Source organism: Odontomachus brunneus, unplaced genomic scaffold (assembly GCF_010583005.1).
Source record: "Odontomachus brunneus isolate Ranch 3 - 2012 unplaced genomic scaffold, Obru_v1 Obru_scaffold_037, whole genome shotgun sequence".
Lineage (NCBI taxonomy): Eukaryota > Metazoa > Arthropoda > Insecta > Hymenoptera > Formicidae > Odontomachus > Odontomachus brunneus.
This window is the reverse complement of record NW_022639487.1, coordinates 888,158-908,240: the sequence shown is the minus strand read 5'-3', so window position 1 is coordinate 908,240 and position 20,083 is coordinate 888,158. Positions and strand designations below refer to the sequence as shown.

Sequence of the window (20,083 nt, the reverse complement as noted above, 5' to 3'; positions counted from 1 at the left end):
TCTCTCTCTCTCTCTCTCTCTCTCTCTCTCTCTCTCTCTCTCTCTCTCTCTCTCTCACACATTCCCAACTACACCATCTCCTCTCTCGTCCCGATCGTGATGTCGAATTGATAAATGCCGGAGAATAATAGTCGTCGCCTCGTCTTGCAGATCGTGACGTCAGGCCACGTAGCACACACGCGAACACGAAACAATCCGATATCGTCGACCGAGCAGCATTGTTCAGTGGCGGTATGAGTGTACGCGTGAGGGATTGACTTCATTCGTTTGGTGGTTCATGCACCTAGTGGTAATGCGCTCGCGCGATCGATAGCCTAATGAAGACAAAGGTCTCTTCTATGATCTCATGGGGCTTTCGTGTCGCGCGCGATTCCAAATGCCGGAATTGCATAATTGTTAACTGTCCGCTCAGTCATATCGATGCGCGCGCGCGCGTGAAGCACGCGTTGCGCTTCCTCCGCGTGATATACATAATAGCGACATATTATTTTTGTCTTACATATGTGCGCTCGCGAGGCAAAGAGGATGGCGCGCTTTTCGCAAAACACTACTGCTTTCAACAACGCCACGAGGGGCACGTTGTTTGCGTGAGACGGATTCGACGCGGCGCGAACGAACGCGCGGGAAATTGCTCGCGCGAAGCTTTAAGATCGATGCCGTTTTAATTTGTTGATGCGACGCTTAGACACGGTTGTTACAGGGCCGCGCTTGTCACGGCCGGTCAATAATTCGCCAAACGCCACGGAAATATATCGCGTACCCTCTATCGACGCAACCTCCGTCCGACGGCGCATGATTTCTCCAACGCTCGCCATTTTGTCAGAGCCACCGCTGCAAAAAGAGAACCATAAAATCCATAAAAATGTTGTTCAATATGTGGGTGCCATCAAAATCAAAGTTACATAAAGGCGCAATATTTTTTAGCGCTTGCGCTTTTTTCAAGTGCAAACAAGAGCGCGACAATTCCATCAATTATTTACGGGACTCATATTGGAAACAAATTTTTTTTTAACGAGCGAGCCTCAAAGAGAGATAAAAGTGCAATTCCTCCCGAATAATTGTCAATGGACCGCGAGAGACACGCGCGTGATAACGTCGGGAATCGAATGAAGACGACTCGATCCGGTCATTTCCGCGGCACCGAATGGTTTATTTTCAACGTCAGGATTTTAATCAATGTCGCACTCGCGCAATAACACGGGCAAACACTGAACAAGGAAAATGGACGTCCTTTTACACCTCATTTACATTTAAACAACTCTTTAAAATTCGCGTACACGCTGCGCTTGAATTAGAAAGTGAACACATTGTGTCGCAATTATTGTTAAGAGCGTTAAATGCAAATAGAGTATCATTTAACGGCGGTGATGCCGAGAACAGCTGTAAAATTCTTGAAAAATTGTTCATCACCAATTTCCGTCGCGTTTAATCGCGCATTGTGTTCCGAACACGGCGTTACGTCATTTTCATCGTCCAACAAGTGAGCAGATCTCTCGGACGAAATTTCGTTCGCATCCCTACCGATTATTTATAAAGGTATTACAACATTCCCCTCCCCCCTCCCTCCGCCCCCGATTAACGCACGGTAGGGATCGACCATTGTGCCGGCCTGAATAAAATATTACACACACACGCGCGCGGACAAAACTCAGGTTGTAACTGTGGAGCGGGAACTTAAAATTAAGAACCGTTACATTTGCACTGCAAAACCCACCCTCCCCGTGTAAAACGATGCATTTTCATTTCTTCGAACGAGCGACATAACCGCAGCAATAAAAACACCTCTTAATGCTGGACAGAGGGGTAATAATAGAGTTCGCATCGCTAATAACAGGTCGTAAGATCTAATGACGATATTTGCGCAAATTATAAATAATCGCCTCGATTTTAAGAATAATTTACAGCCGGCGGAAACCCGTATAACGCGCTGCCAACAAGCAGTTGTTATCAATAACATTTCTGCAGAACCGTAATATCCCGGGAAAGTAATTAGAGTAAATTCAGGGGCTCCTGGCGACCCTTCCCGAGCCGCGCAAAATGGCGGCGGGAACCGCCCTTGCGAAAAAAATTAGGCCTCCTTCCGCCGCGCGCGGTAAAATTTACATGAAAAAAAAAAACGAAACGAAGGAAAGAGAGAGGAGAAAGAACGAACGCCCGGCGGCATTCGGGGAAACGGAGTTTCGACAATGCGGCTATTTTTATGGATAAATCGAAGGGGTCCGCGTACGTGGCTAGAAAATGCCCGTAATTTATGTCACTGGAAAATGCAGAAAGAGTCGTAGAAAAAAAATACAAAAGAAAAAAGAGAGAGAACAAATATTTTGCTGCGTAATAAGGCGACGCCAAAGAACGATCAATACCACGGCGTTCATTACAACGGCGTTATTTAATCTACTCCCGCGGTCTTGCCCGAGAACATTCGCGCGGCTTGTCGACGACACGAATGCACCGGATTAATATTGCATCTCCAGACTTGCAGCCTCGGAGCACACGGTGTCCCGGAGATGGGACAGCGTACCGATAGAGAAAATCTCGCGGAATTAGCCCGCGAACAGCGCGTTGTTCCTCGCGCGCGCGTGGCCGTCGCGCGTGTTTTACGAGATTATCATGAGACTATTAGAGTATGACACGGAAATCGCGCATTCGCGAGTGTCAAGCAATGCGTGCGTTTATGCAAACGCGATAATGCGACGTGCGTTATTTTAATCAGGATATAGCATCGCGAAATTTTAGGGATATACACGTAGATCGACAAACGCGATCGTTATCGCCGGGAGCAGCGCGCGCGCTGCAAAATACTTCTCGTGCCTTCGATAAATCTATACAGCGTATCGACTAATGGCATCAGCGGTTTTCCGAACTTTCCTGCGCCCGCGATGCGTCGGGCGTCCCGGCGCACGATGAGCCGTACACGCGCTGGGCATGATCGAAATTAATTTGCAATAAATAATATTGTTTACAAGAAGAAACACACCAAGACTCTCGGGACCAGGATTCGATCCTGGCTGAAATTCGGGGACCAATGGAAAGTCCGCGCCGTCTGTGCGTGACTCGATCTCGGTATATGCGAACAAAGAAAATAATTCGCACATTCTCTCTCGGAATCGCGGCGCACGCGGCGTTAGGAAATCGTCCGGGGACCCCAGCTCTGAGAACCACTGATCTCTATCGACACACGCACGGTGGTGTGCGCGAAAACCACACGGAAGCTGTACCATCCCGATGAAAAATTCCTGCGCGTCTACGCCGGGTCCTTGCCACAGACATATACAGATCGCGAAGAATAAGCGCGCCCGCGCTACGGGAACGTCCTAATTGATTCCCAGAAAATCCAATTCGCGCCTTCATACCCGAGTAGTAGCGGGCCGGTCGGGTCCCTCATCAAACCGGAGATGACGGAGGAAGGAGGCCGGGGGTATCGCACGGCGATATTTTTTTCACCCTCGTAAATATTCCCTTCAAGCGGGCATATTAGCAAGCGGTACGTTCTTGGCAAGGAGCTGCTGCTACTGACAGGACATTCATATTAGCAAACGACCGCACGCCGTCCGGCTCTTTCTCTTTCTCCGCGTCTCCGCGTCTCCTCCCGCGCCCGATAGCCGTGCGTCTCCTCTCCTCGCACTCTCTCTGCCTCTCTTTCTCTCTCACTTTCTCTCACGTGGAAACTCATGCGGACCCTCCCGGGCTCTCGAGTGAGCCCAAGTGGGCGCCGCTGATTGGTAATCGTTAATTACTCCGAAGCAACTTCCTCTCGAGGAGCTCCTGTTCCGGCGGTTTTTTAAAATATAGGCGTTCTGCCGGATGGAGGGTCGCGCGCTCAGCCGGCGCGATAGAAAGTGAGACCGAGAAATCAAATCTTCGATGGCTCGCGACGCGCTCGGGGGACCAGCGGATTTCCCGACTCCCGAGCCTCGCCCCTCCTATTTTCACGCGTCATTGCTTGAAAGTAATTAACTCGCCGGTGTGTTGACGAGGTAAAATCGCGTGTACCCGTGAGCTATGAAGGAAGCGTCATGGCGATGAGAAGGGAAAGAGGGTTGCGCTGAGAAACAAGAGGAACTCATTCTTCTCTCGCACAGAGTGAATTCTCTCGCACGGAGAGAACTTCGTAGTGAAAATCACCGTGTGAAGTTTTGGAGGATTAGGCAGAAAATGTTACTTTTGTATGACTAGACAATTAATAATTTCATTGATTTTTCAATGAGCGTAATTCAATTAATTATAATTTAATTAATTCAGACAGAACGGCCACACTGAAAGACAGCGCACCCGCAATAATAAATCGACATTATGCGGTAACTGATTTATCCATTCATTTCACATGTGCTATTTATATTTCAGGACATGGTGCCATTAAAAAATTTCCTATGTTTCTAGCGCAGATGTTACTATTAAGATGTAAAAGAAAATGAATGTTACTTTTAATAACTAATAATTGATTAATAATTAATAAATAATTAGTAGCTTCCCATGATATTGGATGAGATCCGCGCAATGCCGAACTTTGATGAATACTCCAATAAGTACCGACTATTGTCCTTAGTATTATGAAATTTACTATCTTCCTTAGTAAGATAGAACTCGCTGAACTACCTGTTCCTACCAGAAACATAGTAAAATTTTAAAAAAATTTACATACAAAAAGTATTTAATGTTCTCTCTGTGTATACATTTCTTCGGTAACCTGTGTATGTTTGAGTTAATTGAACTACAACACAGATTCACTCAAAAATCAATAAATCATCAGTTACCGTTAAAAAATTAAAATTTTTCGCCACAGATTATTTTCATACTCCTTCTTTGCAAGATTCACCTTGAAGAAAATCTTTTTTTTGCAATGTCTGTTACTAATTTCACGAACAAGTGCCCTAAATTGCAACAAAGTGACAGCATGGAGGAGATGAAAGATCGGGGAAAAAAGCTGTTCACCGGTGGAGGAAACGTCGCGACGACGCCTGATCCCCCGTTCCGTTTTCGATGACGTTCGCGCAACGAAATCGATCGCGACGATCGAGCCCGTCGAGCACGAGATGCAAAAAGAACGACGCTTGAGGACAATGAGGCGAATAAAAGCGGGACAGAGGAGAGAGGAGAGGAGAGCGCGAAATCGCAGCGGCGAGACTACGGCTACGGAGGCGGCGCACCGAAGCCGCTCGGCTCCGCCGAAGGAGAGGGCGATACGTTCTCCATTATTACTTTCGCGGATGCCGGCCGCGATAAATCATCGCGGTACATTGCTCGATAGAATTTCCCATAATTCCTGAAATATATTCCTGGAGAGGGCCACCGCTAAGGCCATATCGCGCACACAGGCGTGCATACACGCACACAGGCGACACGGCGGCTCCCGCCGGGCGCCCTCTCCCTCATAAGATCCTGGGGCCAGCGGGACAGGAGGAGGACGAGGAGGAGGCTGCAGGACATTAAGGGTAACAAATGAGGCCGCGCGCGGTCCTCCCGCAGGACTCTCTTCCGACTGAGGTGGCGGGAATGAAAATAAGTGTACCCCGCTTCTCGCCCGGGCGCCTTTTTTCATCATTTCCTCTTCACCCCCTGTGCGCTCACCTCCTTCGGTGTGCTCTCTTTCTCCCTCCCCCTCTCTCTCGCTCTGTCTTTCTTTCTCTCTCTCTCTCTCTCTCTCTCTCTCTTTCTCTCTCTCTCTCTCTCTCTCTCTCTCTCTCAGCAGCCGCTGGAGTTTCAGGTATCCCCTCGCTCGTAGCCGGGATTCCTGTTCTAAACGACGCTCTCCCCCGCTGCCACCCCCGCGGATGGCCCTCGCTTCAGCCGGAAAACGCCTTCCGAGATTTACGCGCGCGTACAGCCGTGTCCCTCGCCATGGCGCGCAACTTTTAGCAACCGTTACCGGCAGCATAAGCGGAGGGGTGGCTCGCGATTATCGCCGGTACCAGCCGTTACCGGCCGCTACTACAACGCTGCGCGCCGGCCACGGCACCAGGGGCAAATGCGGAAATATTCAGCAGTTACCGGGGATTAAGGAATGCGTTAATTGCGAAATACTGACCACCGTCGACGACTCGGACTCCACCGCCGCCGCTACAGCCGCCGCCGTTACCACCGTCGCCGTCGCGCGGCGCCTCTTCGTCGTACGAAACGGAAATGTAACTTCCTCCGCGTTCGCATATTCACATGTTGCGCAACTTCTGCCGCACGGCTGACATTTTTCCGCTTGTTTCTTTTTTTTTTTAGCGTAGCGCGCTTTATTAAAACTTTCCATTTATTTTTCAAACGGCTCCCGCCGGCGGAATGATGCGCCTCGCAAATGAGGAGAGCTCGGCTGCCGCGGATGGACGGACGGAAAGACGGGCGGAGGGACGGGCAGACGGCGATGTAAATTAAGATGCCGCGAAAAACAAGCGCGATCCTTAAAGGATACGCCGCGTGATCGCGAAAATGCGCGAAAGAACGGTGAGTCGCGCGCGTATGGGTCGCTCCGTCGGGCTTGTCGGTGTTTGAGGACAATATGTCGGATAAAACGGCGCGGAGATACACGTACACGAATGTGTTGTATATACGCGTGTCCACCGGCGAAAAGAACCAGGTCGGACAGCGGTGTGTGCACGCGTCTACGCTGGTGTGTAAACGCGCCGCGCGCGCGCGCAATGTGCACGGATGAAGTGACGCGATTGACACTACGTCCGAACGACCGAGACGCGCCAATATTGATACGCGGGCGTCCTGGTGGAAGGACGCCACAGGTTGACGCCGAGGCATCGCTCTTTATCGGTCGGAAGATTTGATGAAACGGACACGACGTGATGCGCTGTAACGGGATTTTTTGTCATCCGTATACCGATCGTGTTTCTCCGGCACTTTTTACGAGCGCCCAGCGCGAATTATTATTTTAAGGAAACGCGTGGAGCATAAAATCGTTCGGAATTCGCCACTTCGAAAATTGTTCGCGAGAATCCCGATCGATACAATTTTCCTCGTCTTTTTCACGAACACTGCCTCCCGCTTCGGCAGATGCCCGTCTCGCGAATAAATTTCGAGATCCCGTCGTTTGCGTTAGCAATTAATACTCCATAATTAGTGACGCATGGTCAATAATTAAAAATTCCTTGCGCCATTGAGAAAATAGAAACAGCCCGAGAGGCCCGTGAGAAACGTGCTGGAAAAATCGCGAAGCGGACAACACGAAAGAAACAAAAGTGGAACAGTTGGGAAAAATCGCGAGTTTTTAGAAAAAACGTTAAAATACTATCGATGAATGGAGCGAGAAGCGACGATCTAAAGCGGACGATACCTCATAACAGGGAAAGGACTGGAGAGGGAGAGGAGAGAGAGAAAGAGAGAGAGAGAGAACAGAAACGTCCTACTTTGATACATGCCGTAACCCCGTTATTCGCTGATCGATCAAACGCAAGGTACGCGGTTCAAAGACAAAGCACGGCGCGGACGCCGAAGGAAAGAGGAGCGCAACTTCGGACAATCAATTGAACGCATTGATAAATCGCGCGGTGAATTGCAGGAGAGCAGGAGAGTGGGAAAGAGGGAGGGGGGAGCATTTAATCCGCTGGCAAAAATAAACTATCACCGATTATCCGGCCCCGTCCGCGAACGCTACCCTTTTTTCGCGCGCGCGACATAGGAATTCCGCGCACACACTCTCGTCGTCGTCGTCCCCTCCTCCCCCCGACTTGCCCCGCGCGCCACGCTCGACCCCCGTCTCGCCCACCCAAAACAAATTCGCGGCCATTTTTCTGTTCCGTGCCCCGCATATATTCCGGCGTTTCTCCTTCCGTGGAGGCGCGTGTTCCGCGCCGCGAAAAAGGCGCCGGGAGGCGGCAGTCGGTTGGTCAGTCCGCTTTCTGGACGTCGGACCAAGCCTGGTTACAGGATGAGGCGAGATGGGACCGTGAGGGGCTGCGAGGAGTACGGCGGGAGTGGATGAGCAGGAGGAAGAGGGTAGAGCGGGCACGGGGGTGTGAGTTCGTGGACGCGCGGCACGGTCGGTTCCAGGGTTCTCCGGTAATTTTTTCTCCTCGAGTTTAGCAAGGGAAATGACCTACGATATATTTCTAAGGGGTTTTTGCTGGTTGGTAAGCGGGTGAGACGCCGTTATCCACCCACCGGAGGGGCCACCGCGTGCCCCTCTCTCACTCCCACCTGCCCTCCTCCTCCTCCTCCTCCGCCCCAGGGGTTACCGGACAATTTGCATTTCTCAACCATTAATCTAACCTTCGTCCAGCTCTTTTTGCCGGGAGACCGACTGCTCCTCCATCTCGCATGTCCCACCTTCCTCTTCCTTCTCCTCGTCCTCCTCTACCTCCTCCTCCTCCTCCTCCTCCTCAATCTCCTCATCCTCGTTGTGCTCTTGCTCCTCCACCTCCTCTGGAACCCGCGACCGCGAGTCACTTTCTAGCCGCGCGTTTCCACCCCGTAAACTCGGCAGAATGCCTTCGGTGATTAAGAGTCCACCGCACGTACGAAGAAAATTGAATGCGCGGCCTCGTCGTCGTCGTCGTTGTCATCGCATGTCGCAAGGGACATTCTTGTCCGGTTAGATTTCTTCCTTGCGATGAATTTTGACCGATAGAGAGAGAGAGAGAGGGAAAGAGAGAGAAAGAGAACAAGGGAGTGGAAGATAGAGAAAAAGTGGCATCGGCGAAATTGATAAACGTATCAATCGTTGTATCACACATAACTTTGACACGAACCGGAGAGAAAGAGAGTCGGGGACGGCTGCCATCGGCGTTAAACGTGAGACACAAATGCGGGCCACAGGAGAGAGAGTCCGCGGCGTAGTAATAAAAGATAAACGTGGCGCCCGTCGTTATCGCGTAATTGTGGATCAATCGACTCATGAGGAAGGGAAGGTATGTATTTCTATCTATAGGCAACGAATTTCCGCTGCTAATTATCCGGCAGTTGAAACGAAGGGAAATATTTTGACAATGTTCCAATCTATCGCAAATAACGCCGTCGAATCGTAACATCTCTCGCGGAATTGTAAAGTAGTCCGAACGACCAACCGACCGACCGACCGCGCCGCGCCGCGCACCACCGACGCTTTTAAAACATTTCGCCGATGTAACACACCGCCGTAACATTTCATCGCGCGAATTATCCATGAAAATATTCAGTCTTTTGCCGTGAACCGTTAAATGGAATCCCGGATTTTAATAGTTGCCGTCGCGGCGCCGCCGCGCCGCCCGTGCCGCGGAGGGTGGTCGGCGAAGGTGGAAGAGCGGCGCCCGCGGGGGGAGTGAGGAAGGAGGTGAAGGGGGTCGGCAGGGGGATGCGCAACGAAAACGGAAGGATAGAATTTCCTATCTGCGATATGAGACCGCGGGCGGCAAGGGTGGTGAGGTGAGGCGAGGTGAGGACGAGGACGAGGACGAGGACCAGGGCGGGGGACACGCGGCGGCCCGACACTGTGCGATGGTAACGCGCCGTACCGCGATGGCCATGGCGGACGGGAGAATCCGCGGGACGCGGGCTCGGATATCATTTTTCAGCAGTTTTACCTCGCAAGCACGTCCCAGGTATAAATGAGCTTACTATCTGCGAGCAACTCTCTTCCCCCACCGCGAGTGGGTGAGCGAGCGGGCGACCCTTTTCCACCGATCTATGGTGGGTGCGGCCGAAGAGCGTTTGGGCGTCCGCGAGGAAGCGAAACGAGGGGGACTAACCAGGTGAAATGAAGCTACTACCTTGGTCGTGGTAGCGTAGGGCGAGGATATGCGATCATCGGGGATTAGATAGAGTCGGTGTCTCCTCTGTTCTCGTGGTCGCGAGGCTGCATGCGTGGTCGCATCCGGTTGCTCCCATTCGAATTCGCAGAGCCGATGACGATCGCGCGCGATTCTCCCGTGTGTGTGTGTGTGTGTGTGTGTGTGTATGCATGTGTGTTGCTCTAATGGGCATCGAGCTGGCGCGGTCTTTCCTTTTTCCCTTTACGGACAGCACAGAAGGGACGCTTTAATGAAGATGACAATGATGCGCGTCGCGGCCAAGCGCGAGCGAGAACGCGAAATTCGCGGCCGTTGGAGCTGACGGTGAATCTCGCGTCTGGCCGGCCGTAGCGCCCACCACCAAAGAGACATTGTAAATTCAGATCCGCTATTACAAACTCCTGGCACGCACGCGTTCGTGCACGTACGCACGCGTGTACGTCCGTTCTTTTGCGGACAGATGAAAAAGACGGGAAATGAGATGTGCTTCGAGCTCGTAACCCTCCCGAGCAGAGATGACCAGTAATTTGTTAAAGGATTGACGTCTCGGAAATTGGATATTAAGCGAATTCCTTTTTGCTCCTTGCGATCCGCTTTATCCCTATCCCCTATCCCCTTCACTCCTCCCCTTTCTCCCAATTCCAATCGCTCTATAGATCGCTACTTTGTACCTCCAGTCGGGTTATCGACTCGCGGGGGGACAACACGGCGATTGCACGAGTGTCATTCCGCGATCGATTCGCGCAAATCTATTCTTGTCTTTTGTTTGCTTTATCCGCGCAAGTTGCACGGTAATTATCGCGCATATCAATTATCGTCATGTCTTATAATCGTACCGTGTGCGAGAAGAACAAAGCCCGACTGTAATGAACGGGTCAGCACGTTTTGGTTGAAGGAAACGGGATTTCTGGTCCTTAGAATCAAATTGGGGTCACAAAAACCGCGGGAATTCCGTGTTCTCCAATCAAAATGCGTTTGGTTCGTTCCACTGAAACCAAACGTGCACGCTGATACAAGGGAATCTTTTTATCTCCCTGTGTATCGTTTAAATACACACGCGATGTTTACATGTTGTCCAGGTGCCATCGGTCGACGTGTGCCACGGTGTGGCATTTTGCGCGATTTAATCGCCGCATAAATTAATATTCCGCAAAGTTCAAATTTGTAATTAGACGTGCGGTATTTAAGGAATGTTCCGAGATAATGCGCACACACAGGCTTTTACTCCGCGCGCGATATGTGGGATAAATAAACGCATGTGCGACACGCGTTGAGCGCATACACACACAGATGTTCGCGCCAGGAGCCTCGGCAGAGTGACGGAGGGGAAAGAGAGGGGGGGAGAGAGAGAGAGAACGAGAAGCAGATATCCAAGGCAATGCTCGTCTCTTTTGTAGACAGCGCAATGAGGGGCGATTCTTCTCGGTGGAATTTGCCGTCTGGAGAGTTTCGGTTTCGCTATCGGCCGTCAGACGGGACGCGCACGATTTATTACTGGTACACAACTAACGCGAGCTTGTCGTGTCCGGTAGTGATTAGCGACGCTATTGGTTAATCTGTCGGCGATTATGTCGAATTCATCGGTGCAACGTGCGGAATTCGCTCGACTTCCGATTTAATTATTGCTATTTACCATTTCGAATTCATGATGGGACGTTGCTGCCGATCGAATTGCTACCACCCGACCGTGTCCGCGCGGGACACGAAGATCGCGATTGCAATAAAATCGCACGGACGGTTTCGATAATCATCTTACGAAATTAACGCCGACAGGGCGAATGTAATTGCGCCGTTATGTAAATGCCACGACGTGTTAATGATCGAGCATTAATTATTAATAACTTCGGTATACAAGGGAAAGTTGTCGCGAAATTAAGGAGGATTTGTCGCTCCTTTGTCGCCATTGTAGTTTTCCTCCGCGGAAACAATGAGATGTTTATGAACACGAGATGACATTTATGAACACGATATCGCAATTGGGATAACGATCCACTTTCTCCTCCGTGAATAGTCACGAACGGTCCGATCGAAGAACGATGTGCGATAATTCGAAAAGGGAAACGAGCGAAGGGCAAAAAAAAGAGAGAAACAAGAGCGGAAGGCCGTGAGATCCATGTAAAATGCATCGAGCGACTAGAAGAATCCTTCGTATGCCGTGTCCTTCTCCCGTGGGGGACCTTCGTTCTCCAAAATGGCGTGCCACGCGATACGCCCGACCCTTCTCTCTACGTCGTCGCACATGGGTGGAGGCTAATTTATTCATTCGTTCCTTTTTACCCGGCGGTAACACGTACCGTACTTTCAGGGCACCCTTTGTAAAAAGGGTGGCTGGGCGGACGCTTACGGCGCATAGCAACGTGCTCCGTATTTACGTTGCCCGATTTCCCGCCTTCCCACTCCCCTTCCCCGGCCTCTCCACGGCCGTTACTACTTTTCCATCCCCCTTCAAACTCACCACTCATTCCCCCCTTCCGACGTTCTGTCCGGCCATCCCGGTCTCCCGCGTGGAATCCCACCCTTACGGTGGTCCCTTTCAACGAGTCCTTTTTGTAAGGAGACTGATTTTTCAACGCCCTCGCTGACGCCAGGGGTGGCCGGTGGTGGTAGCGGATGGGTGGTTGTCGGGTGTCCGGGGGGTTTCGCCTCGGAGATGGAGCGCCAACTACTTATTAACCCCGTACGTGGCCCACCTTCGTGGGTGAATACCTACTCAGGGCCGCGCACGTGGTCGTGTATCGCCTGGATCCACGCCGTATTGGTTCGCCCTCGTGACGAGGCCCGCGCGTCACTGCGTTCGATCAGCGCGTGTCAATACGCGCACGCGTTCTCCGCGCCTCGAGACACGTGCGCGCCGCGATCGCTGGTCACCGTCAAGGAATGCCACCCTCGCGAATACCAGTCGTTCCGGTTCTCCGACGAATGTCTTAGGATCACCCACAGCCGATATCGGGGCTCACCGCAAACCCGATTATACTAATTATCCTCATTTCTTCACACACATACAGCTCGGGAAGAACGCGAGAAATTCTGTACGAGAAAGAAATATTTAACTATAATCGCATAGAGAAATGATTACAATAAATTGGTCAAGAAAACTACTGTTTTATTAAATTCTATGATATTAGTGATAATAATCTTACATATATGTTACTATTTTATATGCCATTTTATGTTAAAACTACCATAAACAAATATAATTTTAGTCATATGAATCTTATTTTTCTTTCAGTATATTATTATTTGATAAGGAATTTTCGTAGACTACTAATTTAGGATATCCAATCGATCATAAATATCAGAGAAAACTTGATTTTTCATTTTCGCGCGTCAAATGGTCGCAACAAGGCGTTCTCGTCTTTATAATTTATTCTTCCGCAATGGTTGTAATTTCATTTGACAAAGAAAATAAAAGTATAAAATGTTTTTATATTAATTCTGAATAGCTCAATAGAAGAAACAAAGAGAGAGAGAGAGAGAGAGAGAGAGAGAATAACATGCCTGATGAATATTTAATCAATAATATAAATAGAAACATTTACATCCATAAAAGCATACGCTGCAAAAGTATGCATTAAGGGTAGATACTAACATACTCTATTGATCCAAAATTCTCATTATTGCCGTCAATATTCATAAAATATGACGAGAATACATAAAAAACGCAAAATCGTTCTGAGACAATAGGATATAGGCGGTTGAAATTCAATCGGGACGACGCAAATCAGCTGGTAACGTGTGCTCGTAACGTAATATAAGTGCGGCTCTCTTCAGTGCGCAGACAGAATGTACTATTGTACACGATGTCTCGTATAAATCGCACCGGTCGCATTTCGAAAATTGCTAAACAGCCACACAGGCGACACAAGCCGTCCTTAACGAAGAAAAGGACGAAGGACTTGTCTGCGTTACCAGCTGCGCGATCACCTTGCGTCCACCCCGTACGTCAAACAGCCCTCGGCCATTCTCCGTCTTCCTCCGTTACGTCGCGTGTTCTCTCCCCTTTCGCGGAAGTAATAGAGTCGTCGATTGCAGCGCTGCAAAAGGAAAAGCGGACGAAGATAGAGACGAGGGCGCTGCTGGCGTGTACGCCGCCTCCGCGCCGAGAAAAATTCCCACCACCGGAAATCGACCCTCTCGTCTCTCGCGACGAGGAGGAGACCCCTCTCGACGCTTATCATCGCGCTCGAGGATCTCCCCCTTTTTATTGCTCTCGCCCTTGTCGTCCCTTTTCGCGGCGCGTCCTTCCCACCGTCGTTCTTCGACGGGCACGAAGAGCAAGAGGAGGCGAAGCGCGGTCGCCGGAACGAGGACGGAAAAGGGACGAGCAGCGAACGAAGCCGAACGAGCGCGATGGAAGGGCGCGCAGGCTGGGTTGCGCGAAGGAGGGACAGTCGCGCGGAGAGAGGGGGCGAGGGAGTAGTAAAATGGTAGAGGAGAGAAAGCGCGTCGGAAAGAGGAGGAATGAGAGGGCGAGAAGAGAGAAAGAGAACGGCAGTTCCGGTGTCGGCTGCGCAGAGGGAGCCAGCCTCTGAAAAAAATTGGCGGGGAATGATGGCGCCGTCGCCGTGGACGAGTGGAACGGTGGGCTCGAGGGAAGGCGGCGGCGGCGGCGGCGGAGGTGGCGGAGGCAGCAGGAGCGACGGCGGAGGCAGTCGAAGCGGAGGTAACAGCGGCGGCAACGGCGGCGGGGGCACCTGGCATCCTCCCCGTTCTTCTTTCCTCTCACACACGCACACCGCCGCACGACCGCACGTTACACCGGCGTGCTAGGTCCTCGGGAAGCCCAGCTGGGCTTCACGCACACGTGTCGAGGACATCGCGCTCGCGCGCGGTCGGGGCGGTGCTTTTGCGCAAAGTTTTCAACGAATAAGGCGCCGAGACGCCGACGCGTTGCCACGCCTACGCCACCTTTCCAGGCACGCACGGCCGGAATTTTCCCTCTTTCTCGCGTAATCAATGAGAGACGCGAGCCTGGGCCACCGTCGGTCGGTGGCGGCGGTTCGTCGGCAGGCAGAAACACTCGTCGGCGACGACGCCGCCACCATCGCCGCCGCCGCCGCCGCCGCCGCCGCCACCACCACCACCACCATTATCGCCACCGCCGCCGCCGCCACCGCCGCCGCCACCTCCACCACCGCCGCCGCCGCCGCCGCCGCCGCCGCCACCACCATCTCCACCACCGCCGCGTCGGTATTATACTGGGTTACGTACGCGGAGATATACCAACCTAGAAAACCGTACGAACCCGTCCATCGGACATCGGGCTCTCTCTCGCCAATTCCATCCATTTGCTTATTCCTGCATTTCTATTCACGTCTGCACGTAAATGCATAACCCTGATGAAGTAATGAGTTGACTGAGTCAATCACGGGGATCTGCGAAATTGCTCCCCGTCGCGACAACGAGGTACATTTCTCATGCTAATGTCGCACGTCAAGGGCCTCTTCATTCGCGAAAGGATAGGCCTGACCAAGAGTCTAGTTGGAGATACACGTATCGCAAGAAGTGTCTCGCCGGATTGTAGAAGATACTACTCTCTACGCGCGTTCGTGCACACGTACCTTCACAGACGAAGGGCATGCACACACACCCACACGCGGGGTGAGCGAAACACCAGGCTCCATGTGCAAACGCACACGAAAGTGCCGATGGATGACCAAGCGGCTTACTCGACACGAATGCGCGCGTGACGAGGGTGGAAGGGAGAGAGACAAACGGCAGGAGAAAAGAGGATGGGTGATTCGTACGAGGGGACTTTGAAGATAGAACGAGCGGGCTCTACTTTCCCCCTGGGACGTCGCAATATCAAAGTTCGGTTCGCGTAAGCCGCAGAAACATGCGGGTCGATTCTCATGGACCACCGTGCCGGTGTCAGCAAAGATTAGAGATCGCGGCCGTGCCGCGATCGTAATATTTTTGTCGCGATCGATATGGAACACGAGGAACGCGTCTTGACTTGACACCCCCTAACTCGCAGGTGTGTATTTATGCTGGATAAAAATTAATTGAGACATGATGTACTTTACGAAATTAAGATATCCTCTTCACAATGACACGCGACTGATGGCCACTCGTGATTCGGTCACGAGGCAAACTTGGCCAAATTAAACGTAATGCATGAAAAAAATTGCTAAAAAGTATCGAGTCTGCGGCACTTAAAGCGGTGTACTACTTAATGCCGATGCCAATTAAAAGTCCAATATTCGTCGTTGGTACAATATGCACCAATGTTATGACAGTTTATAGAGCTTTTGAATTTGTCTACTCTCTCTCTCTCTCTCTCTCTCTACTCTACTCTACTCTCTCTTGAAAACTGGCGAGATCATTTTTCTCGTAGCTCCGTGCCATTCGGAATAAATTCGTCGTTGTACGTGTATATATATATGTACTTTTTTTAGTCCAGTAAAAAATCGTGCAATCGTGGCCAGAAGCGGCATTAATGCATGGTCACGCGACTAAACGTGACGATGGAAAAAGAAGAGGTCGTAGAAACACGGGCGTATACATTTGGACAATCCTTATAGCAAATTACGCACGATAGATAGGTTTTGTCTTTTAAACGAGCGCAGTATTGAGCAAAGTCACGTTGAACTTTCCTCCCCAAATACAATAATGAAAAATTATTTTGCAACGAATGGGAGGAAATACCGACTTGGCACCCTAGTCGAAATTTCGGGGTGCCCTAAATTAAACCTCGAACTCTGCAACGCATAAGGAACTAATTTAGCAAAGTAGGTTTAATTCTAATGATACAACTTACTTCTACTTTGACTCCGATGATGTGCGAAATTTCCCTTTTCACTTTCTTTAGTGTCAAAATAGATGTTGAATGGAATAGTGAGACTGAAAGTAGGATAAAAATTTCGACTCGGCTAGATTAAGTAGAATCGAAAGAGGTTGATATAGGTTTCAGAATATGAAAATAGATGTAGAATGGAATAGTAAAGCTGAAAGTAGGATCAAAATTTCGACTCGGGATATTTAAATAATATACTTTAGCACACTTGGACTGTATATCACACTTGGACTCTCTCGTGCCTGGCACATGAGATTCTAATTTGAGCAGCCTTCGTAACACGCATGACGTAAATTTCAATATCGCGCCGCGCCGGACTGCCTCGCGATTACACGCGAATTTCTCGCCTATCGACCGCGAGGTTCCTCTTTTCCCCCCGTTTTTTTTTTCTCTCTCTGTTTTCCCCTCTTTTTTTTTTGATATTTTCGCGAGGCCGCCGTATTTTTGTTTCGGTACGCGTGTTCCGGGGGCCATCCTAAATAGGCGGGACCGCGCATATTTGTCACGCGTACAAAGGAGTCCTACGTATATCCGCGAAACTCCACCGCCAATCAATATTTTCGTAGGATTCAACGGGTGTCCTGTTTGTACGACGTCAGTTTACCGACGCGCTCGCTTCAGGATGTATGAGTTTGCCGAATTAGCGTGCTGTTTAATCAGGCGCGAGGATTGTGTCCTTCCAATGCTCACGCCGAGCTGCGGAAATATCGGGAACCAATGACGCTCGGCCGGGTTCCCACGTCCGCGTCACGAGACGCGTGATTTTTCGATGATTCCCGACGGGGTCCGACCACTCCCGCCTCCTCCCCCGACCCACACCCGCCTGATCCTCGAGGCTAAATAAAAATACAAAAAATAACGGCGCTTCTCGTGCGCGCGATGACCGATCTGGGAAGTGCAGTTCGGTGTCGGCCGTGCCGACATCGAGGAAATTGACCGGCGTTGGCTACACGCGGTCCCGCGCGCGCTCGAAACGCCGAAAAAAAAGTTTCGGGCTCGCGACAAACACGGACGGCCGAACACGCGCGAAAGTAAAACGATCCTTATAAATGGGCCGATTAAAACGATCGTGGCGTAAGTTATATCTACCGCGAGAACGCGCTCGACTTTATTTCGGAAAATGTTTTCCATCTGTATCATATAATGCCCCCTCGTGTTACGAAGAAAATGTACTTTGCAGAAATAACGCTGACGTGCAAGTGACAAATTGGCGGTTAAAGTTGTCGGTCGGTACTCGCAGTCTTCGATCTGAGCCTTCGTTGTTTTGTTGGCAAAAATATTGCCAAGGGAAAATTCTGTTGTATTCAATTATAGAAGTTCCCCTTCCCCGAATTCATTTCGTCTTAACTCCGCATAGAATTATATCTTTTTTGAATATACAGGGCAATCTGGTCCAAGCAACTTTAAGCTATCATAAGCTTGTTGAAAATCAATATTTTACACATTTTTTCTAGGAATACAGAGAAGTCTTGGCTGCAACATAGTAGTGCAATAAAATTGAAATCTGCAAACATATTGGTGTTATTTTGATTGTTTCCCGAACCCTTTGCGAAACTTGGTGAGCGATCGAACATTCGTTCGGGTCTCGCTGACTTAACATTGTAATCCTCAGCTGAGATCTTCTCCTCACCAAGGTGACTTGTAATTTTCCCTATCCATATATGGCGAGACCCTGGAGCGATATCAAACGCATGTGTCTGCATGCAACACCTCCTATTTGTCATTTGTGTTATCAATCACCTGTGTTCATCATTATTCGCTTTTGCACTTACCTATCTCCTCTTTTCTCTAAACGCGGCATGTATGACGCTATTCGCGATCGTGAACTAAAATATTTCTGGCGAGTTATCGCTGCGAGTACGCGGACGGACGTCAAACAATATGCAATTGATCGGAAAACAACGAAATATAACTCGCGCGTGGTTTCTGTGCCGCACGAGTGGCTTTTGGTCCATCGCCTTAAAAACGTCGGCACGACCGATGAATTCCTCTCCGGTGAATGGTGGACTCTCTCTTTCTCTCTTCTCTCTTTCTCTTCTGCCTCTCTCTCTTTCTCTCTCTCTCTGTCTCTCTCTCTCGGTAAATCCAAATAAAAACAATTTCCAGATCGCGTGAATTTTATTTGCTCACAGTTCCGGCCGCGACGTCGACAGACGCGCGAAGGATCGTCACCCATGGAGCGACATCCGTAAATCGATATGATTTACTCTCGCGGATGGCGAGCGGGCGATTGTCCGCGGGACAGGGTAGTGCGACGCGGGACGAGTTGGCGGACGACAACATTTTTCCAGCGGCGAGCGAGCAATAAGCCGGATGAAGCGAACACACCCATTTCCTCCGACCGATGCACTTCCTTCCGCTATTTCGAACTTTCTCCCTTGTGGTATTTTTCCCTCCCCCTCTCTCTCTCTCTCTCTCTCTGTCCCTCTTTCCCTCCTGTCGTTTTTCCTCTCCTCAGGTCGGCGATGACGCCGCCGCCGTCGTCATCGTCGTTGTCGCGGCCGACCCGAATCTCATCGGTCCGGCTCGCACCGCGTGAATTTCCACGACAATGAAGGCTCTCACTGCGGCTAGGTGCGCGGTTTTCGGCGAATCTGCGAAAAAACCGCACGCCGACCGTGAACCCGGCCCGGCGGAAGATTTTCAAGCGATTAATCGGCGTGCGGTTTGCGCCGAAACGAGAACGATAACAGGTTGGCCGTTGTCTGAAAAAAGAGGAAAGCACGCCCGGTGTTTTGACCGTTCTTGTTTCCAGCCGACACCCGATATTTTTGCGGCGTTACAGGAGCCGCGTGAGAAATTAACCGCGGCTAGCAAAGGTCACGGCAATTGAACGTATAAATTCCGATAAATTGGTGCTCGCGATAAATCAAGTTTTCCGATGTGACCGCGACGAATCGCCGGATTTCATCCCTTACCGACTCGCTGCGGCACGGCAGAGAGCCCTCTTACCGGCGTTTATGAGGGGGATGAAATGAATTCGGGGTGGCCGCGGAAGGGTCGCTGCCGTCGGCGAAAGAGCACCTAAAAAGGACTCGTTAACTTCTTTATACTTGCAGTATAATTTATATATTCGTATCTCTTTTATTAAATACACGTGAAATTAATTATAGATTTAAATCGCCGGAAATTACGATCCCTTCGCGTCGTATCGCTTAAATGTATAGCTGAACCATTCGTCGGAACGAAAGTAAAAAAATCGAATATTCTTAGTAGTGGAGATAAATCAGAATAATTAAAATAATAACACAAAATGTCGAAATGTAAAATTTTTATACGTGTTATATCGTGTAAAATTTGCTTAAAAAGCGATTTCCATGCTTCTTTGCATCAACGAATATATATGATGCTTAGATAAAACAGGTAGATATCAAATTATGCATTAATGTACGTTCTGGAACAAATTGTTGATAAATTATTATGAAATGAACATAAACATGGCTGTTTATCGAATTATAATAAATAACAGAAGAAATTTGCATTAACAAGCACTCCCACGTTGTGTGTCATTCCTTTCCAACAAATTGAGTGAGAAAGATGCGAGAGAGAGAGAGAGAGAGAGAGAGAGAGAGAGAGAGAGAGAGAGAGAGAG

The 20,083-nt window shown here is 50.1% G+C and overlaps 1 protein-coding gene across 2 annotated transcripts in view; it reads left to right on the top strand.

The window, feature by feature from the left end:
• The window catches only part of LOC116843973, a 282,611-nt gene that overhangs the window by 215,399 nt on the left and 47,129 nt on the right, over positions 1–20,083 (top strand). The window contains exon 6 of one of the 2 annotated variants that reach the window (XM_032814982.1): positions 18,624–19,895. The exons of the other annotated variant lie outside the window; for it this stretch is intronic. Within the exon in view, the coding sequence (XP_032670873.1) occupies positions 18,624–18,799 (176 nt within the window). The 3' untranslated portion in view covers positions 18,800–19,895. Of the gene's footprint in view, positions 1–18,623; positions 19,896–20,083 lie in introns of those variants that run through there. 2 annotated transcript variants of the gene reach the window in all.